General features: G+C 47.5%; 2 protein-coding genes across 3 annotated transcripts in view; one reads left to right on the forward strand and one right to left on the reverse strand.

Moving 5' to 3' along the window:
• TDRD10 (tudor domain containing 10) overlaps positions 1-4,625 on the reverse strand; it is a 109,506-nt gene extending 104,881 nt beyond the window's left edge. The window contains exon 1 of one of the 2 annotated variants that reach the window (XM_068252324.1): positions 4,498-4,625. The gene's annotated coding sequence lies outside the window, so the exon portion shown is untranslated. The remainder of the gene's footprint in view (positions 1-4,497) is intronic. The other variant, XM_068252322.1, reaches the window with a different exon arrangement.
• Positions 4,626-9,979: 5,354 nt separating this feature from the next.
• Positions 9,980-22,965, forward strand: part of SHE (Src homology 2 domain containing E) — a 54,732-nt gene continuing 41,746 nt past the window's right edge. Inside the window, exons 1-2 of the mRNA XM_068252325.1 lie at positions 9,980-11,400; positions 21,174-21,300. Coding sequence (XP_068108426.1) covers positions 10,975-11,400; positions 21,174-21,300 — 553 coding nt within the window. The 5' untranslated portion in view covers positions 9,980-10,974. The remainder of the gene's footprint in view (positions 11,401-21,173; positions 21,301-22,965) is intronic.

Consider the following 22,965-nt stretch of genomic DNA (forward strand, 5'->3'; position numbering starts at 1 on the left):
TATTTGAATCTAAAATATATGAAAGTCTAATGTTTATCAGTACATTATAGAAAATAATGAACTTTATCACAATATGCTAATTTTTTGAGAAGATCCTGTATATATCTAAATATATCTAGTACAGCTCTACCCAACACCTCTTGGCCATACTGCTAGCATGGGCGCCATATCGGGGTTACTGTGTGTCGCTGAGGACCAGTTCAGATGGGCGCTGAATGGACAGCTGTCAGTATGATCGTTTACCGTCATTTGCACAAAATGCCTCCCTTGATTCTTTGCTTTCCTGTTGTCTCGTTTTGTCCCGGATGCAGCACAGAGCGTCCAGGATCGGCTAACCGTGCCTTTACCGGGTGCCCCTGCTGGGGTCAAAATGTGATGCGTTTGCCAAACACCGTGAACTGATGACAATTGCTTCTTCGCAGAAAAGGGTTTAGCACCGGCTAAATCCGACTTGCCTGAGAGTCCGTCTGAACCGGCCCTGCAGCAGTGCGCAGCAATCGCCTTACCCTATGGGAAATTACCATGGGATGCCTGTGAGACATACAGGTGTATGAATTGGTATGCCGCCAGAGAGAGGGCTGCAGGGTGACGGCTCACCTTCCTGCTGCTAAACTCCCTGGCAACATAAGATACTATTCCCCTGCCGAGTCGTCGCAACTCAGGGAGATGTAATGTATCCCCCTTACACGCCCCGCGCAGCATAACATTACTGCTACGGCGGAGCCTAGTTTCGATGCTCAGCACCAAGCACTGTGACCACCTGCTTTATGCAAAAGACACTGCAAGTAGTGTCTGCCAAACACAACGCCTTCTGAACCAGGGCTGTGGAGTTGGAGTTGAGGAGTCGGACCAATAGTTGGGTACCTGGAGTCGGAGATTTCATAAACTCCGGAGTCTGAGTATTTTTATACCAACTCCAAAGCCCTGCAAAGGATGCGGAGTTGGAGCATTTTTAAAGGACCTCTGTCACAAAAACCTTAAAATTCAAAATATATGTAAACATATAAAGATAAGAAGTACGTTTCTTCCAGAGTAAAATGAGCCATAAATTACTTTTTTCCTATGTTACTGTCACTTACAATAGTTAGTAGAAATCTGACAGAACCGACAGGTTGTAGACTAGCCCATCTCCTCATGGTTCTCAGGGTTTCTTTATTTTCAAATAATCGACGATCCGCGCTAATAGACGCATGTAGAGGCAGAGCTGCAGCTGAAAGCTCCGCCTCTATGCGGAAGGAGCCGCGCTATGTCGTCGTCCCCCTAAGGATAATTTGGGCTGAATTATGGCGTTGTCAGCCACAGGGATGTGGTGTTTTACGAGGGGCAATTAGGTTAAAGTGGTTTTTAACTGTAAAAACCTTGTTTTCAGGAGACTTCAGAGTCTCTTTAACCCTCCTGGCGGTTTGCTAAAAATCCGCCAGGCGGCAGCCAATGCGGTTTTTAAAAAAGGTTTTTTTTTCTTTTTCATGTAGCGAGACAAAGTCTCACTACATGATAGCCGCTGCTCAGCGGCATCCCCCCAGCCCCTCTTGGAGGGCTTCCCCCGTCGCCATGGCAACGGGGCGGGATGACGTCACCGACGTCAAGGGGGACTCCGATCCACCCCACAGCGCTGCCTGGCACTGATTGGCCAGGCAGCGCACGGGGTCTGGGGGCGGCGGCTGCGACGCGACGTATAGCGGCGGATCGGCGGCGATCGAGCACTGCACGCAGCTAGCTGCGTGCAGCAAAAAAAAAATTATGCAAATCGGCCCAGCGGGGCCTGAGCGGTGCCTCCTTACCGCCAGGGAGGTTAAGTACTTGGAGTCAGAGGTTTCATAAACTGAGGACTATCGGAGTTTAAAGGGAACCTTAATTGACAAAAATACAAAAAAAAGAGTTTGTCTTACCTGGGGCTTCTACCGGCACCCTGCAGAAGTCCTGTGCCCGTGCCGGGACAAGCCGAGCCTCCAGTCCCCTGCAGCATGCTAGTTTTGTTTTCAGTGAGCGACTAGGTCTGTGCGGCCCTGGCCGTGCGCGTACTCGCTCACACCGCCATCCGGCGCATGTGCAGTGCGAGGTGCAGTGGCAGACACGAAACTAGCTCGCTGCAGGGGACTGGAGGATCGGTTTGTCCCAATGTGGGCACAGGACTTCTGCAGGGTGCCGGTAGAAGCCCCAGGTAAGTTAAAGAGAACCTGAGGTGGGTTTCTGCAATCAATATAGGACACAGAAGCACATTCTGCTTACTGTCACCAGCCTGTGTCCTTATAGTGTGCCCCCAGCCGCCCCCCTGCTCTGCTGTCCCCCTTATAAAAGCCACCGTGCTAGCGACACACACAGATTGTCGCTAGTCGGCTGTTTACATTGATGCTGCCACTCAGCGCCGCTCCTCTGCCTCCTCTATAGAGCAGCTCCCCGCCTGCGTCCCTTCCCTCCCCGCCTCCATAGGCTTCCTCCAATCGGCTTATGGAGGCGGGGAGGGAAGGGACAGAGGCGGGGAGCCGCGCTATACAGGAGGCGGGGGAGCAGCGGTGACAGGCATCATCAATGTAAACAGCCGACTAGCAACAATCTGTGTGTCGCTAGCACGGTGGGGTATTATAAGGGGGACACACCGTGCTGTGTGTCGCTAGCACGGTGGGGTATTATAAGGGGGACAACAGGGGGGCTGGGGGCGCACTATAAGGACACAGAGGCTGGTGTCCTTTGTGGCTGGTGATAGTATGCAGACTGTGCCTCTCTGTCCTAATATCTCTTTAAACTTTATTTTTTTTTGTCAATTAAGGTTACCTTTCACTCGGATGATTTTTGTACTGCCTCCACAGCCATTCTGATCAATGCTGTCCCATGCTAGAATCACTGCCACTGATAAGCACCACCCCCAATTCTGCATTCCAAGCAATTCCTTCTGGTGTACTGCAGAACCCAGCATGTTTCCTGGTGTACTACAAGACACAGCATGTCTCCTAGTGTACTACAAGACACAGCATGTCTCCTGATGTACTACAAGACACAGAATGTCTCCTGGTGTACTACAAGACACAGCATGTCTCCTGGTGTACTAAAAGACCAAGCATATCTCCTGGTGTACTACAAGATCTAGCATGTCTCCTGGTGTACTACAAGGCCAAGCATGTCTCCTGGTGTAGAGTAGAAGAAAAACGGGGCACCACTTCTTAAAATCCCTTTATTCCGGTGGGGGAAATAGGAGGTACACAGCAGTGGGGGTATCAAGCGCCTGACAGCTGTTTCGCTGGTTTAAACCAGCTTCTTCAGAGGCAGAATGTACCGGAATAAAGGGATTCAAAGAAGTGGTGTCCCGTTTTTTCTTTTACCCTGCTGGATTACAAAAGACTTCAGATGTGCACGCTCTGTGTCCCAACTGCGGTGTGTCTGCCCTGCTGCATTTGGTGCCAGATACTGCTGTTTTCTTCTTACATTCCAATGTCTCCTGGTGTACTATAAGAATCAGCATGTCTCCTGGTGTACTATAAGAATCAGCATGTCTCTTGGTGTACTATAAGAATCAGCATGTCTCCTGGTGTACTATAAGAATCAGCACGTCTCCTGGTGCACTATAAGAATCAGCACATCTCCTAGTGCACTATAAGAATCAGCATGTCTCTTGGTGTACTATAAGAATCAGCACGTCTCCTGGTGCACTATAAGAATCAGCACGTCTCCTGGTGCACTATAAGAATCAGCACGTCTCCTGGTGCACTATAAGAATCAGCATGTCTCCTGGTGCACTATAAGAATCAGCACGTCTCCTGGTGCACTATAAGAATCAGCATGTCTCCTGGTGCACTATAAGAATCTGCACGTCTCCTGGTGCACTATAAGAATCAGCACGTCTCTTGGTGTACTATAAGAATCAGCACGTCTCCTGGTGCACTATAAGAATCAGCACGTCTCCTGGTGCACTATAAGAATCAGCACGTCTCCTGGTGCACTATAAGAATCAGCACGTCTCCTGGTGCACTATAAGAATCAGCACGTCTCCTGGTGCACTATAAGAATCAGCATGTCTCCTGGCGTACTATAAGCATGTCTCTTGGTGTACTATACGAATCAGCATGTCTCCTGGTATACAAGACCCAAAATGTGTCCTGGCGTACTACAAAACCTAGCAGGTCTCCTAGTGTACTACAATACCCAGCATGTATCCTGGTATACTAAAGACCCAGCAAGTCACCTGTTGTACTAGACCCAGCATGTATCTTGGTATACTGCAAAACCTAACATGTATCCTGGTGTACTACATGGCCCAGCATGTCTCCTGGTAAACTAAAGACCGAGTATGTCTCCTGAGGGTTAACTACAAGACCCATCCTGCCCCCTAGACTAATGCACTGATTGAGCCAACATAACTCCTGGCGCACAATATGACCCAGCATTTCTCTCAGTGTACTACATTTCTCTCAGTGTACTACATAATCCAGCATGTCTCCTGGTGCTGCCCCCACCCTCAGATGTACTACAAGCCCTAGCATGCCTATGGCAGGCACATCTCACCGGCTCTCTTCTTTCCCAGACTTCCCGCTCACACACAACGTCCAGCCCTGGCGGGATCTCTACTGCCAGCCACAAGATGGCGCCTGAGAGCTGCGCACTGAAGCCACGATGTGCTGGTGCCTTCGGACAACACTACCAGCCACAAGATGGCGCCCTAAACGGTGACAGAGAGCACCATAAGAGAAGAGAGACATCTCTGTGCTGGGCTGTGGCAAATGGCGATGACAAGACTGCCCTCCTGTACAGAGACATCCCTGCTGGCAATGATGAGACTGTCCTGTATAGAGAGACATCCCTGCTGGAAGTTGTGAGAGTTTCTTGTATAGATAGACAGCTCTCTACTGGAACTGTAATTTATAGAGAGACATCTGTTGCTAATGAGGAGACTTTCTTATTTAGAGACTGTCCTGTATAGAGAGATAGTTCTCTATTGCTATTGGGACTGTACCCTATAAAGAGACATCGGCTGACAATGATGAGACTGTCCTGTATATAGAGAGACATCTGTTGGCAATGATGAGACTGTCCTGTATAGAGAGACATCCGCTGGCAATGATAAGACTGTCCTGCATAGAGAGACATCTGCTGGCAATGATGAGACTGTCCTGTATATAGAGACATCTGCTGGCAATGTTGAGACTGTTCTGTATAGAGAGACATCTGCTGGCAATGATGAGACTGTCCTATATAGAGAGACATCTGCTGGCAATGTTGAGACTGTCCTGTATAGAGAGACATCTGATGGCAATGATGAGACTGTCCTGTATAGAGAGACATCCGCTGGCAATGATAAGACTGTCCTGCATAGAGAGACATCTGCTGGCAATGATGAGACTGTCCTGTATAGAGAGACATCTGCTGGCAATGTTGAGACTGTCCTGTATAGAGAGACATCTGATGGCAATGATGAGACTGTCCTGTATAGAGAGACATCCGCTGGCAATGATAAGACTGTCCTGCATAGAGAGACATCTGCTGGCAATGATGAGACTGTCCTGTATAGAGAGACATCTGCTGGCAATGTTGAGACTGTCCTGCATAGAGAGACATCTGCTGGCAATGATGAGACTGTCCTGTATAGAGAGACATCTGCTGGCAATGTTGAGACTGTCCTGCATAGAGAGACATCTGCTGGCAATGATGAGACTGTCCTGTATAGAGAGACATCTGCTGGCAATGATGAGACTGTCCTGTATAGAGAGACATCTGCTGGCAATGTTGAGACTGTCCTGCATAGAGAGACATCTGCTGGCAATGATGAGACTGTCCTGTATAGAGAGACATCTGCTGGCAATGTTGAGACTGTCCTGCATAGAGAGACATCTGCTGGCAATGATGAGACTGTCCTGTATAGAGAGACATCTGCTGGCAATGATGAGACTGTCCTGTATAGAGAGACATCTGCTGGCAATGATGAGACTGTCCTGCATAGAGAGACATCTGCTGGCAATGTTGAGACTGTCCTGTATAGAGAGACATCTGCTGGCAATTATTAGACTGTCTTCCTTATGTGTACACACTTATTTTACAGTTTTTCATCATAGTTGGGGCAGCACGGTGGTGTAGTGGCTAGCGCTCTCGCCTTGCAGCACTGGGTCCCTGGTTCGAATCCCAGCCAGGTCAACATCTGCAAGGAGTTTGTATGTTCTCCCCGTGTCTATGCGGGTTTCCTCTGGGTACTCTGGTTTCCTCCCACATCTCAAACATACAGATAAGTTAATTGGCTTCCCCCTATATTGGCCCTAGACTACGATACATATACTACTACACAATACATACATAGACCTATGACTATGGTAGGAACTAGATTGTGAGCTCCTCTGAGGGACAGTTAGTAGCAAGAGTATATACAGCGCTGCGGAAGATGTCGGCGCTATATAAATAATAATAGTGCTTCTTAAAGGACACCTAAAGATACTTTTAAAGAAAAGAGTTTCACTTACCTGGGGGTTCTGCCAGCGCCCTGAAGCCGCTTTGTGCCCGCGTCGTCCTGGAATGATACTCCGGTCCCCACCGCGGCAAAGTTTCTTTTTCAAGGACTGGCCGCATGCACAGGACGGAGGACACACCTGGCCAGGGCCCCGCAGTGGAAGTCGGCTTGCAAGTCGGCGGTACCGAAACTTAGCTGCGGCGGGGGACTGAAGGATCGTTCCAGGATGGCGCGGGCACAGGCTGCTGGGGGCTGGCAGAAGGGTATCTTAAGTGAAAAAATGTGCACAGTTTAACTTATCTAGGGCTTCTTCTAGCCTCCTGTAGTCAGTTTGGTCCCTTGGTGTCATCCAGTCTCATCCGTGTAGCAGCTGCAGTCCTCCAAAAGCCCTCTGCCATGCTAACTCCTTTTGCGCTCCCATTTTTATGAACTGCACAAGGGCAGAACGCTCCCGGCCGCGGGATCGAGGAGGCGCATGGACCGGGGCCGCGCATGAAGATTTCAAAGGCGCACAGCTGCTGCAGGGATTGGAGAGGAATGAGGAAGAGGAACCAGAACAACTACAGGCAGCTAGGAGAAGCCCTGGGTAAGTTTAACTGTGCAAATTTCTTTATGCTGCATTTCTTTGAGGGCCCATTCACACTGGGGTGGTGGGGTGCGTGAAACTGATGCACTGCTACTACACTCCAATGCAAATCTATGGGCGGAAAACACATTTCCTGCCTCGCGGTGCTGTCTGCCGGAAGTCCTCGATCTGACACAGCTCCAAAACTACGTTATCACACGACGATCTGCCTCGGCCCAGAAGCCATGTTAGCCTATGGCGACGCGGGTATTTTTAAACACTTTCCGTCGCGCTTGTGCGGAAGTGTATTTTTTACAATACCCTTCCCAGCACATGATCACTTGGCCGGCAGGAAGTGGGCGTCACTTCCTGCTTGGCCAGATGGGGAATACCGCGTAGTAACGCGGAATTCCCCGCAGGCCTGTTTCTGGCGGTGCAGTTTGCAGTGTGAAACTGGCCTCAGGCCCTGTGCACACTATGTCGCACCGCGGTACCCTTCCCGCCGCAAGAGCCATGCAAGACTATGGAGACTTTCATACTTCAAGCGAGGAGGCATGCCAGAAGTATCCAATTCGCAGCAATGCAGATGCAAAGGCTGCAGCGCATTACGGCATGATCCGTGACTACAGCTGAGATTAGCAGTAATGCAAGTCAATAAGTGACACAGTAAGGCCTTGTTTACATCATAAATCGCCAGCGCTTTTTCAAGCACTGAGCAATTGTTTGCGATTTTTAAAATCGCTTTTCCCTGCGCTGTATAAAGCGCTTTTTTAAGCGCTTTCGCAGAGCGATTCTGTTTTTTCACTTCCAGACGTCAATCAGGAAGTGAACTCTTGTACCCGGAAATGAATAAATACAATGTATTTATTCATAGAAGCGCTCGGGAAATCAGTATACAAAGCACTTTTTCAAGCGCTTTGTGATTTCTCTATACCTTCCATTATAGGAAAATCGCCCCAATAATGGTACAGGCAGGGCCAGATTTGTACTTTTTACCGCCTTAGGCCCGAGTATCACTAGCTGACCCTGGACTGACCACATCCTAAACTCCGCCCCCACAACACAGCAAGGATTAGATTGTAAGCTCCTCTGAGGACAGTTAGTGAAGCAATGGTAGTGATTACATTATAAGCTCCTCTGAGGACAGTTAGTGAAGCAATGGTAGTGATTACATTATAAGCTCCTGTGAGGACAGTTAGTAACATTATGTCAGGAATTAGATTGTAAGCTCCTTGGCAATTGGCACATTCACATTTATGACAGGCAGCTCAGAGATCACTGTAAGTGCCCCTTCCTTCATCCCCGTGTGCTAGAACCGGCTGTTGGTAGTCGCCCACCACAATGTGTAATCTCTGTGTAACAGGACGAATGTTCAGCAGGCTAACTGCTCCTGCCACCCTGCTGCCCACAGCCGCCCCTTGCTTTCCTGGTGCTCTAGGCCATGGCCTTTGGGGCCTTGCCTGAAATCCGGCCATGGGTACAGGCAGTGCTTTGGTGAGCAGATCGAACCGCTCTCATACGGAATCATTGTACAATCGCTTTTAGAGTGATTTCTGAAATCGCCAGCTCTTAACTCCCCTGGTGGTTCTATAAATCCGCCAGGGGGGCAGCGCAGCACTTTTTTTTACATTTTTTTTTTTTAAAGCATGTAGCTAGCCTGGCGCTAGCTACATGCTTCCCCCCTCCCTCCGCTATCCCTCCCACCCCTCCGATCGCCGCCGCCACTTTTACCCTGCAGGGAATCCCGTTCTAAACCTGATTCCCTGTATGGGCTTCCCCGTCGCCATAGCGACGATCACGATGACGTCATCGACGTTGTGACGTCAGCAGCGGGTGTTCCGATCCACCCCTCAGCGCTGCCTGGCACTGATTGGCCAGGCAGCGCAAGGCGGGGGGGGGGGCGGCGCGGCGGATAGCGGCGAATTGGCGGGTAGCGGCGGCGATTGTTATGCACACGCAGCTAGCAAAGTGCTAGCTGCGTGTGGCAAAAAAAAATTATGTAAATCGGCCCAGCAGAGCCTGAGCGGCACCCTCCGGTGGCTTACCCCGTGTCCAGCACGGGGTTACCGCCAAGGAGGTTAAAAAAAACAAAAACTCCCTAGGTGTGAACAAGCCCTAAGTGTGCACGACGGGAGTGCAGTGCGCATGCGCAGACCGACGGGAATCCCAGTGACCTACTTCAGCAAGGAGTACATCACTAGCCAGGGGGCGGGCCTATGCATATGACCGCGGTGCAGCCTTATTTCACCGCATCGCAGAAATCATGTGTAAAACCGGCCTTAAAGGACAACTGTAGCGAGAGGAATATGCAAGCTGCCATATTTATTTTCTTTGAAGCAATACCAGTTGCCTGGCTGTCCTGCTGATCCTCTTCCTCTAATACTTTTAGCTGTAGACCCTGAACAAGCATGCAGCAGATCTGGTGTTTCTGACATTATTGTCAGATCTGACTGGATTAGCCGCATGCTCGTTTCTGGTGTTTTTTCAGACACTACTGCAGCCAAACAGACCAGCAGGGCTGTCAGGCAAGTGGTATTGTTCAAAAGGAAATAAATATAGCAGTCTCCATGTTTTTCTCACTTCAGTTGTCCTTTTAGGATTTTCTAATTTAGGCATAGTGCACACCAGAGCGGTTCGGTCGCGTTTTCAGACCTGATTGCGGACGTGGAAACGCTAGGGTAATGTATTTCAATGGGGTGGTGCACACCAGAGCGGGAGGCGTTTTGCAGAAACACATACTCCCGGGCTGCTGCAGATTTTGGATTGCGGAGGCGTTTCTGCCTCCAATGTAAAGTATAGGAAAACCGCAAACCGCTCTGAAAAACGGCAGTTCAGAGCGGTTTTGCAGGCGTTTTTGGTACAGAAGCTGTTCAGTAACAGCTTTACTGTAACAATACATGAAATCTACTACACCAAAACCACTACACAAAACCGCAAAATGCTAGGAGAAACGCTACAGAAAAATAAGGAAAAGGGTTTCAAAATCTGCTAGCATTTTGCGGATCTGCTAGCGGTTTTTGGTGTGCACCAGGCCTCAATTAGAATTGCATTGTGCAGACAGACAGAGACTTCTTTGGTTTGTTAGGCGACTGTCCTTTTGTAGAGAGACTGTCCTCTACAAAGGCTGGGGGGCATTTGATAATGAGATTATATATATATTCACTCACATCTTTGTTTCATCCACTGTAAAGAGACACACGGCATCTTTTAATTAACTTCATGTGAGGCAGTTTGCGGAATGCCCAGTAACAGCAGTGAACAGTCTAAACAGATGACATGAGACTACTTTTCACCAGAGAGAGACAAACAAGAGTCCGCCTTCCATTGAACCATCAAGGAAACGGGCTTCCTTCCCCTGGGAGAGACTGTTTTGTATGGACTCCAGGCTTTGGCGTAAGTGTGAATTGTAATCACACAAATATCTGTTTTTCTGAACAGCCAGTCCGGTCATTGTTAGAGGAACTCAAAGCTGACAGCCCGGAGACCTGTTGTTCACTCCCCAGATCACGTTTCAGGACTGCTGGACATCGAGACTGGATTGTGTGGCGTTTTCTGACCTTCAGGCAAGACTATAATATGTCCAACTGAAGACCAAAGACCATCATTAGCTTTTATTCAAAAATATCTTCGACACGGACAACATTATTTGGATCTTTTTGACAAGCCAACGGAGAGCCCATAACTCTTGCCACACCCTTCCAAAGCCTCGGGGAAAGACCCAAGAAGAAATCAAAATACATCCCGTGAAAGTGTTTTCGTGTTTTTTCCCAACTTGGACAACCAGGCTGGGACATACATTTTCTTCAAAAGCTCCTGACCCAACTTCAAAAATAAATCAAAAGACCCTGGCAGCGGTGGGGCCCAGAAAGGCAGAGATCGGCCACTGGAATCTGGGGTCCCCTGGATAGTGCTGGCCCGGAGAATTGGGGCCCCAGTGGCCCTTGGCCTTTAGGAACAATCCTTCCATCTGATATCTCCGGTCATGGCCAAGTGGTTTAAGGAACTCCCTTTGTCGCTGAAGAATGTCTCAGACAGGGCCAAGCCTGGGTTCCCAGGGGCCAAAACTCTTCCCAAAGCTGGAGCCTCCCATAGGAATTCCTGCACAGATTCGGCTGGGTCTCAGAGCTCTTCGGTAAAGAGTCGCAAAAACTCATCCTCGGACACCCAGGGCAAGGCGGTGAAGGAAAGCCGACTCTCCAGGGAGAGCCTTCAAAGCTTATTCCCAGGCAAGAGTCGTAAAAACTCCAAGGATGAAATTGGAGTTCTTCGGGCCTCCAAAGGGCACCACACCTACATCAACCGTCTTATCAAGGTGGACCCAAACCTTCAGGAGAAGAACGGAAAGAATTTCCAAGAGGTCAACGAGCAAGGTCAAGAGCCGGAGAAGGGAATCAAAGAGGAAACAACTGTGAGTGTATGGTTTATGTTTAAAAATCGGAAGTTGCTGAATTTGTCGTACATTCCCCATTCTCTGCATTCACCCATTCTTTAGTCCTTTCTTTTAAAGGATCAGTCTGAAATCCATATGTATGTAAGGTTAAGGGTCAGTCTACTCAGAAGTTATGCTTATATCCTGGTTGGATGTAGAAAAGTTAAAGCCCTGCTTTATTGGGACCCCCAGTGGTGTAAGGATCTCTGGCCCTGTGTCCACAGTTCTGTCCATCTACTGCCACAAGAAGAGGGTCCCATTCCCACCACTGGATTAAATACAGCAAGTAGAGGTGTGAGACCTTCATATGTTGAAGCTCTTATCTCTAGAGCCTCCAAGAGATGTCTCTTTTGGGTGGACTTGACCAGTAACAAAAGTATTTTGTGGGCTATGAATCCAGCTATTTAAAGATAAGCTTGTCAACCATGTAGAAAATGCTCCCCAGTGGATATAAGGGCCTCTCTCGAGCCTATATAGTAGGGATGGTCAATAAAATGCCAGTAATAAAGAGTTGATGCCAATTTTTTGGTCCAGCTTGGAAAGGGCATAATACGGCACTTTCTTGATATGTTATGATTGGTCCACTCTCAAGCTGCATAACAGTTGCGTGAACTCAGAATTATTCGGATATTAATGACCAATTGTGCTATATAGCTATAAAGTGGACCTGAACTCTTGCACAGGACAGAAGGAAAACAGAGATAAATGTACCCTGTATGTATTTAGAGAGTTTAGCCTGTCTACTTCCCCCTCATCTGTGAATAATCATAACTGTAATTTTATCTCTCAGCTGTGTCACCTGACTGCCACGGCAGAGAGCCAATTTGTAAACACTGTGTTTTCCCTATGCCTCCTTCCCTGAAAGCAGGAAGTAAGCACACTGCAGATTTATTGCAGGATTTGTGTCAGCTGTAACAAAGAAATGTGTTTCTGTAAAGGTTATTATGCTGTTGCTTATTCTATTAGTGCAGAGAGGAAGTTCTGAGTTCAGGCCAGCTTTAAGAGAATTTTAAGGAATATTGGCCTCAGAAACTTAAGCCATGCTGCATTACTACGATGGGAGTGGAATGCAGAACTGTTATAGCATTATATAATTGTAGTTTACAAAATTGGCATGTTTTATTTGTGTATTCTTATTTCAGCACTTGATATACAAATAATCCCCTGTTAAAATGGTGATATAGACATGTGCATGTACAGTGCCAAGCATACAAATATCTAGGCTGTGTTCCTTTTTTTTCTTTCTCTGCCTGAAAGAGTTAAGCATCAGGTAAGCAAGTGACAGTTTCTGCCCGGGTCGGACTGGGTCAGACTATAGCATCACCCTCACTGATAAGTAATTACAGCCATAAAATACTTTCCTGTCAGTAAATGGCTACTGAGAGCAGGAAAGAGATAAAAAGGTTCAATAATTCATAGATTTTAGCTCTAGCATACATCGATGAAGGTGTCATTGAGCTGCGACAATGAAACAGTAAAAACTTAAAAACTAGATTTAAATATAAAATAAAACTGTGGGAAATAAAAAAAGTCATTTTTAGGAGGGGGAGGACAGATACAATTGTTTTTCTCATCAGTTTATTTTCACCTCGGATATCCTTTAACGAACTAGATAGAGCCTGTAGGTTTGTTCTTAACCTGATTCTGTTTGTAAGTCAGAACAGTTATATTTTTCAGTTACGAGCAAATCTGACAGTGCCCCGTCTCTTCCTCCGCTGCGTCCATTGTTCCGCCTGAGCCCCCCTCTGTGCGATGGCACTGAGAAGGGGCACTGTCAGATTTGTGCTGATAAAATATGCCCTTGTTATGCCACCTGTCCCCCCATTATGCTACTTGTGTCCCCTTTGTGCTGCTTATGCCCCCTCTGTTTCTCCACTGCCCCCTTTGTGCCACCTGTCTCCCCTTGTCCCCCTTTGTGCAACCTTTGAATTATCTCTGTCCCCCATTTGTGCCACCCCTGTACCGCCTCTGCCCCCCCTTTCAATCATCTGTGTCCCCTATTTGTGCCACCAGGACCCCCTCTGTTCTCCATTTGCCCACCTTTGTTCCCCCTTGTATCCCCCGTGCTCCCCACCTTCACTTCTCACCTCACAAACAGTCCCACGACATTTGGAAGCTCACCGCGGTCTCTGTTTTGATTGGTGTCGGCACACGGAGATGAAGTCATTGCGATGTGTTTGTAACAGCGGGTAGTCAGTATGTGGAACGTTTGTAAACTGGGGAATACCTGTAAGCTTTCCTAGATGACTTCTCCATAGTAAGGCCACAAAGGCCTTAGGTTTATAATCCTGCATACAGAGCACCATAGATAAAGGTTGCCATACACTTATAGATTTGCAGCAGATTCGACCATCAGATAGATTTCTGTCAGATGACACAACCTCCACCTTGGTGCTTAGATTTGGCTAACCTGATATAGGAAGCAGATGCCGGTGCTCATTCTCTGCAGGTCTACCACTCCTGCCAAACAAGTACTCCACCAATGTAGAAAAAGGCACTCCACAGGCTCCAAACTTGCGTTTGTGATTTATTGAGCAAGACACACTACATGTTACGAGTCTCCTGACCCTTCCTCAAGTGTGACTTGAGGAAGGGTCAGGAGACTCGTAACGTAGTGTGTCTTGCTCAATAAATCACAAACGCAAGTTTGGAGCCTGTGGAGTGCCTTTTTCTACATTGGTAGATTTCTGTCAGATGCCTGACAGGTCGAATCTGACAGGAATCTATCTGATGTGTGTCACACACTAGGAACAGATTTCCAATACCTTTCAGAATGAAATCTATTGGAAATCGATCTACATGCATTATTGGACCATTAGATCCAAGGTAACTCTATGGACCATCGATCTGCTGACAACAGCAGATTGACCTAGATTTTTCATCCAGTCAGATAGATCAAATCGATCGAAATCGACCCCAAATTTACTGATCGGCTGATTTGATAGAATCTATTTCCAATCGATCGATTTGATAGAATCAATCGATCCATGGCTGAAATCAACCAGTACATTGGCCTCTTATGAAACCTTTTTTTTTTTTTTTTTTTTTTCGAGAATTACTGGGACATGCAGTTCAATAGCTTGTGGCTTTACAGTGAATGGAGACAAGAAGTCCCCAGATGACCTGCTGTATCTTTTGAAGCCCAATATATTGTAGCATTGGTTGATATGGAGATGGGTTATGCTGGGTACACATGATGCAACATCTGGTCCAATCGATGGGAATCGACTGAATATTTCCTACCTTTCTGATCTGCTTCTGATCGATAAAGGGATTGATTTCGGAAAGTTATAATCGGTAAAATCAATCCCGTTATCGATCGGGAGCAGTTTGGACATGGACACACAGGCCTGGATTTACATCACAAGAGCCTATAGGCACAGATGCCCTGGCACCCCAGACTTCGGCCTCCATGAACCTACAAACCCCGCCGAACCGCACCACCAGTGTGCTGGCTGGCCCAGCGGGCACTTCTCCCTTACTTCCCTTGCCTGTCATAGGTAGCTACAGGTGCCCCTTAGTATTAGATAGCCAGAGGTACCCTCAGTATTAGGTAGCTAGTGGTGCTCCAACTGAAGAGAGATCCTGTCAGTGGAATGCCAAGAGCTGGGTGAGTAGGCTCAAATTTACGCTCAGCTCAGGACTCTGCATAGGGAGGGATGGCACTAGGGTAGGGGAGGGAGCCACCTTTCCATCATCAAGCGGCTGTAGGCAAGTGCCTACGGTGCCTTATGGTAATTCCGGCCCTGTGTACACACAATGCAATTTCCGTCAGATTACCCCCTGGACCGGATGGGAAATTGCATCGTGTGCTCCCAGCATTAGAACGTGTTGGGGGATATCATTGCTGTCTTTGCCCTTTGTATTTATTTTTTTTTAATGTCGGGCTCGGCACCACAATGGACAGCAACGCAGGTTCCATCTGCAAAGCTCCATGACAGGTCGTTGGAATTATTTTGTTTTCGACCAGTAGCTAATATATAGTTTAAGGCTGGGTGCACACATGGCTGTGCGGGAAAGGTTGACTTTTAGGTCGTGTGCGGTTTTTCTATTTTTTTTGTGTGCGGTTGTATTCCGCATATGCGTTTTGCGTGAGTTTTTGCGTGTTTGCGATTCGTATGCGTTTTGCATGCGTTTTTATGTTGCGTTTTATGCAAATCACTAGGAAGACAACAGGAAGCAGAAATACATCGCAAAACAATAAAAAAAAACGCATATAAAACACAATACATTGCGTTATCATTTACTTTCCTTATGTGGATTATTGATGCGTTTTTTAAAAGTGTGCAACCAAACCAGCGTTTTTAAAAATGCATGTTTGAAAACACACACAAAACACATATGCGTTTTTTTTTTTTTTTTAAACAATAGATTTTTATTGTAAATTTTGTTTTTCTTTTCAAACAAACAGATATGGTGTGTAGGGTATACAAAACAGTAAATGTATAACAAGTTCAGAAAGTAAACCTTAAAAACTAAACCTGTGTGCCACCTCCTTCCATATTTCAGGTTTTTAAAGAGAACCCGAGGTGGAGTTCTGACAATGCTATCCGCATACAGAGGCTGGGTCTGCCTATACTGCCCAGCCTCTGTTGCTATCTTAATCCCCCTTAAGCCCCCTCTGCACTCTGCTATCCCCCATAAATCACAGCCGCGCTGCCGACACGCAGTGTGTCACAGCGGGCTGTGTTTATCTCTGTACTGTCACTCTGCCACCCCCACACCTCCTGCATAGCTCCGGTCCCCGCCCGCGTCCCTTCCCTCCCCGCTGATTGGAGGGAAGGGACTCGGGTGGGACCGGAGCTATGCAGGAGGCAGGGGAGCACGCAGAGTGACAGTACAGATGTAAACACAGCTCGCGGCGCGGCTGTGATTTATGGGGGTTTGCAGAGCGCAGGGGGAATTTAGGGGGGATTAAAATAGCAACAGAGGCTGGGCAGTCTAGGCAGACCCAGCCTCTGTACGTGGATTGCATTGTCAGAACCCCACCTCGGGTTCTCTTTAAGGAGGGTGGTCTAGAGAGCTAAAGAGTAAACAAACCATGCCTTAATATAATGAACATTTCGTAGGTTGGATATACTAATAAGGCAACAGATCATAAAATGTATGCGTTTTTATATGCGTTTTTGATGCGGCCCATTGACTTCCATTAGCGGCAAAAACGCTGCGTTTTCCGCAACGCTAGCGTTTCTGCTAAGTGTGTTCCCGACCTCAAAGCTTTTCCAGATGAAGAAGTGATTGAAGCTATTTATAAGAGGCGGACAATCTGGCTCCAGTATTTTGGAGAAGTGTGACGAGATTATACACAGCACAGGTTTGCTGAGTCAGTTTACAATGCCTGCGAGAAATATTTATTAAACATTGAATATAAAGATTCCAGGCACCAAGTTTTGCCGGTTAGCAGACTGGACCAAAAATAAAGTTTGCTTATGGAATCAGAAAAGAGCACAACTGCCCGCAATTCCGAATATATACTGTATGTGAAATCCACACACCACAAATCGTCTAAAGAGGAACCTTAACCAAGAATTGAGCTTGATTCTAATCGGTAGCTGATACCGACTTTCCCACAACAAATCTTTACCTTTACTCAAATAGATCATCGGGAGGTGGGGGGGGGGGGGGTCTGTATGGCTGATATTGTGGTGAAACCCCTCGCACAGTGTGATGTCATGACCGTGGTCCTGACAGTTTACTGTCTGTGAACCTCGTTGCATTGTGGGAGAAAAAAGGCCTTTTCCAACTGCCAAGCAAGCAATATCTCCCTCTGTGCATAGAACTCTCAGTAATGAACATTCCGCACAGATTACCCGGCAGAACTAAAGATGTATCCACCAGTGATACATTTCAGAATGTAAATCAGGGAGAGGAAACATTTTACAATGAGCAAACACGGACTAATCTACAAATGAATCCTATACAGTAAAACCTAACTGTCCCTGCGTCATCCTTTTTCCCTGTCTCTGTGTCCATGTTTTTTTTGTACTGCGCATGCAGGGATGGTGTTAGTCAGCCAACTGCGCTACGTTGGAACTACGCGTAGTTTTACGCAATTACGCTTTTCCAAACTACGGCTTCGAAATCAAATATTCGCTTTGTATGCATTTCGTAGACTACGCGTTAAAATACGCAATTACCCGTAGTGCGAAGTGTAGTGTATGCGGATGTTTATGCCCGTATGCAGAAAATGTTACGCATTAATTCCTCTTTAACCAGCTGAGCGGTCTGGACGAGCTCAGCTCGTCCAACACCGCCAGCGGCTGCCGCTCAGGCCCTGCTGGGCCGATTTTAACCAGCTGAGCGGTCTGGACGAGCTCAGCTCGTCCAACACCGCCAGCGGCTGCCGCTCAGGCCCTGCTGGGCCGATTTTGATGAAATAAAAAACAGCACACGCAGCCGGCACTTTGCCAGCCGCGTGTGCTGCCTGATCGCCGCCGCTCTGCGGCGATTCGCCGCGAGCAGCGGCGAAAGAGGGCCCCCCTAGCCGCCTGAGCCCTGCGCAGCCGGAACAAAAAGTTCCGGCCAGCGCTAAGGGCTGGATCGGAGGCGGCTGACGTCACGACGTCGGCTGACGTCGATGACGTCACTCCGCTCGTCGCTATGGCGACGATATAAGCAAAACAAGGAAGGCCGCTCATTGCGGCCTTCCTTGTTTATTCTGGGCGCCGGAGGCGATCGGAAGATCGCCTCCGGAGCGCCCTCTAGTGGGCTTTCATGCAGCCAACTTTCAGTTGGCTGCATGAAATAGTTTTTTTTTTATTAAAAAAAAACCCTCCCGCAGCCACCCTGGCGATTTAATCAGAACGCCAGGGTGGTTAATGAAATAAAAAGCAGCACACGCAGCCGGCACTTTGCCAGCCGCGTGTGCTGCCTGATCGCCGCCGCTCTGCGGCGATTCGCCGCGAGCAGCGGCGAAAGAGGGTCCCCCCAGCCGCCTGAGCCCAGCGTAGCCGGAACAAAAAGTTCCGGCCAGCGCTAAGGGCTGGATCGGAGGCGGCTGACGTCAGGACGTCGGCTGACGTCGATGACGTCACTCCGCTCGTCGCTATGGCGACGATATAAGCAAAACAAGGAAGGCCGCTCATTGCGGCCTTCCTTGTTTATTCTGGGCGCCGGAGGCGATCGGAAGATCGCCTCCGGAGCGCCCTCTAGTGGGCTTTCATGCAGCCAACTTTCAGTTGGCTGCATGAAATAGTTTTTTTTTTATTTAAAAAAAACCCTCCCGCAGCCACCCTGGCGATTTAATCAGAACGCCAGGGTGGTTAAATGATTATACCGAGAACTCATTCGTAGTTTACTACGCAATACACAGGTTAACTACGCATAGTGGGCGTAAGCTACGCTCAGCGGTACTTTGCTACACGTAAATTCGTAAGCGTAGTTTTGAAACTTCACCTACGAACTACGATGCGTACATTCGCACTGGCGTAGTTTCTGCTCATCCCTGTGCGCTTGTGCGAAGCATAGTCAACCGTTGGGACAGGAGAACGGGGCAGGGAGCAGGGCGGGGGCGCGTGCGGTGGGCGGGTGCTTGCGTGCACTGACTGGCAGCGGTGGCGCGTGAAGAGACCTAGAGCCCGTTTTTAAACGCTTAGGTCAACTAGTATTGTAAATAATAAGCTATTTTATTCACGATGTTATTTTCACTGCAGTTACCCTTTACATATCAACATAATAAAATGCATATGCCCCAGTATTACTCTGGGAGCTAAAGGTAATTCCAATAATACAAGTAGCTATTTCCTCAGTCCCACTCAGGGATTGTTCACACTGAGGGCGCTTTTGGCTTTTTTTAAGCGCTTGTACAATGATTCCCTATGAGAGCGTTCACATATGAGCAGATTCCGATCCCCTCACCAAAGCGCTGCCTGTACCATTTTCAGGACGATTTGCCTGAATGGAAGGTGCAGGGAAATCACAAAGCACTTGAAAAAGCGCATTGTATAGCGATTTCCCCAGCGCTTTCATGAATAAATACATTGTATTTATTATTTTCCGGGTCACTGATGTCAGGAAATGAAAAATCGAAAAATCACAACGCGCAGGTAAGCACTGGGAGGCGCTAAAATAAATCCCAGCAAAATCGCAAACTGCTGGCGTCAGCGATTGCGATTTATGATGTGCACAAGGCCTCAGGGAACTAAATCCAGAAATATAGGCAGCTAGTTTTTTGAACATTGTAGGTTTCACACCTCTATGGCCTGGTGCACACCGAGCGGTTTTTGAAGCGATCCGCAAACCGCTTCCACCTGTGAAAACGCTTGGCTAATGTATTTCAATGGGCTGGTGCACACCGGCGGTTTGCGGTTTTTAGCAAACCGGAAACATGGGTCCTGCAGCACTTTTGCTGTTTGCAGAAGCGTTTCTGCCTCAATGTAAAGTGTAGGAAAAGCTCAAACCACTCTGGAAAACGCCAGATGAGAGCGGTTTTCCAGGTGTTTTGTTACAGAAGCTGTTCAGTAAAAACAAAAACGCTCCAAAAACGCTAGGCATGTATAGAAAACCTCTCTTAGGGCCCATTCACACTTGTGCGTTTTCAGAGCGATTTCAGCTGTGCTGAAAATCGCTAGCGATTTGAAAAACGTGTGCACAATGAAAGTGTGTGGAAGTGTTCTCATCTAAGCGTTTAGCGATTTGCTGAAACGCAAACGCGTTGCATGCAGCGTTTTCGGAGCGATTCTGGAGCGATTAGTATTTTAATTGAACTAGAAATCGCAAAACGCTAATCGCTTGAAAAACGCTCTCTATACAGTGAAAAGTCGCTAGGAAAAAACGCCAGAAAAGCGCTCAGCGTTTTGTGTTAGCGTTTAGCGATTTCTAGTGTGAATGGGCCCTAAACATGCCTAGAATCGCTCTGAAATCTGCTCCAAAAACATCTAGCGGTTTGAGGATCTGCTAGCGGTTTTGGTGTGCACTGGGCCTTAGAAAGCCATGAAAGAAGAGTAAATCTCTCAGAGACAACTGTAAAAAAAAATTCTCTACCGGCTACCCAAAAGTAAAATATTTTCAAATTGTGGAATGAAACTCCATGGTAACTGAAAAAAAAATCTAATGAGAAATGACTTAATTAGCTAACCTATCTAGTTGTTTTTAGTGTTCGCTTTCAGATTTAGGAGGGGAAAAAAAAGAAAATATAATTTATGCTAGTTTCCATCTCTACTGTATCTCTGTGATGCCAACCCAGCATTAATTTTCCCTCCCTACTGCCACAGCTTACTGTCCCTCCCACGGCACATATCACCTAGACAACAGGCTTACATCACTGTGTAAACTCTTCGAAGGAGGGGCTGGGCGAATTAAATAACTTTCTGGTCATAGTGTCCTTATCTTATCTGAAATAGGAAGCTTTCTCTTATCTGCATGCTGAGATAAGCTTATTACTGTAACTAAAAAAAAAAAAAAAAAGCTTCCCACAATCCTGCTGGCACTGCAGTTCCTGCAGCTCGGCAAAGGCAACCAGTCCAGGAAAAAAGATGGGGGACAGAAAGACACCTACTTTAAAAAAAGGGGGGGGGGTTACATGTATTTTTGGGGCACTATTTTTTGGCAGTTTTTATTTTTGGATGTTACGTCCCCCTTTAAAGCAGCAGAATTCATAAATTCGTAATGAAAGTTTCACAGGTGGTACAGTAATATTTCTGACTGATAGAGGGCACTTTTGTTATTACGTCATTGTTATTTGATGTTTTCTATTAATACAATGTATTAGTGCTATCCATATGGTCATCACTGTTCCACTTTTTCCCCCCCAGATCATCATCTTGGAGGACTATGCCGACCCGTACGACGCCAAGCGCACCAAAGTCCAGCGCGACGCTGAGCGAGAGGGGGAGAATGACGGGTACATGGAACCGTACGACGCGCAGCAGATGATAACCGGTACGTGCCGGAATCCGCTTCCACCCCACACGGTCATCTCCGCGCTTGTCTCTCCTTTGTGCCAATTTGCTTTTATCAAGCTCTTTTCCTGCCTATGCGACAGTCACTATCCAGTCACCCCCATCCCCCACCCCAGGACAGCCATGTTCCGTCATTGGAGGAAAATAGTTAGGATTTCAGGAAGGAAGTCTTCCCTGGACGGCATTAACCCATTGGCGGGCTCAGCTCTGGGAAAACAAGTCGTTTTAGTATTCCGCTGGGAAGGGGGGGGGGGGGGGGGGGTTTGAGGTTCCAGTTCATGACCTTCCAGTTGTAGCTGTGACTATGTGCTGCGTACCCAAACTGTGCTCCTTATCTTGCCCTGCAGCAGGAAGCGCCACCTTCCTGCCCCCTCCCCCTCCCAATCTATTGTCCCTGCGAGTGTATCTTTGCCCCACTACGCTTAGGGACATTTAACAGCATTAAAGGGAAGCGCAAATGCACTTTTGGTATTTGCACTGTATCTAAAAGTTGTTTTCAATACTACTTTGAGGGCTGGAACCCACAGGAGCGCTTTTGGCAGCGTTTTGGCAGCGCTGCGATACGCTAGCAGTTTGCCAAAACGCTCAGCTGATGTTAATGGATGGGGCAACTTCCACAGGAGCGTTTGCGTTTCTCAGAAACGCAAACGCAGGACCTGCAGCATTTTGGGAGCGTTAGCGCTTCAATGTAAAGTATTGAACCGCTAGCGGAAACGCTCAGCAAAACCTAAACTGAGCGGTTTTGCTAGCGTTTTGCGGTTCAGCACACTGTAACAAAATGAAAAATAATTCACAGGACCAATCAGGATAAAAACGCAAAACGCAAAACGCTACGCACCCGCTGGGGAAAAAAATGCACTGTTGCAAAACACGACCAAAAACGCGCATGAATCCGCTTGCAAACCGCGGAGACAAAACGCTAGCGGTTGCGTTTTGCGTTTGCTGATTTCAGTGGGTTCCAGGCCTCAAAGTTTAACTGACAACTGATGCGAGAAGGATATATGACGGGTGGCATGTTTATTTCCTTTTAAGCAATACCAGTTGCCTGGCTGTCCTGCTGATCCTCTGCCTCTGATACGTTTAGCCACAGCCCCTGAACAGGCATGCAGCAGATCAGCTGTTTGACATTATTGTCAGATCTGAGAAGATTAGCTGCATGCTTGTTTCTGATGTGATTCAGACACCACTGCAGCGAAATAGACCAGCAAAGCTGCCAGGAAACTGATATTACATAGTTACATAGTTATTTTGGTTGAAAAAAGACATACGTCCATCGAGTTCAACCAGTATAAAGTACAACACCAGCCTGCTCCCTCACATATCCCTGTTGATCCAGAGGAAGGCGAAAAAACCCTTACAAGGCATGGTCCAATTAGCCCCTAAAGGGAAAAATTCCTTACCGACTCCAGATGGCAATCAGATAAAATCCCTGGATCAACATCATTAGGCATTACCTAGTAATTGTAGCCATGGATGTCTTTCAACGCAAGGAAAGCATCTATGCCCCCTTTAAATGCAGGTATAGAGTTTGCCATAACGACTTCCTGTGGCAATGCATTCCACATCTTAATCACTCTTACTGTAAAGAACCCTTTCCTAAATAAATGGCTAAAACGTTTTTCCTCCATGCGCAGATTATGTCCTC

The sequence above is a fragment of the Hyperolius riggenbachi genome, chromosome 9, assembly GCF_040937935.1.
Source record: "Hyperolius riggenbachi isolate aHypRig1 chromosome 9, aHypRig1.pri, whole genome shotgun sequence".
Lineage (NCBI taxonomy): Eukaryota > Metazoa > Chordata > Amphibia > Anura > Hyperoliidae > Hyperolius > Hyperolius riggenbachi.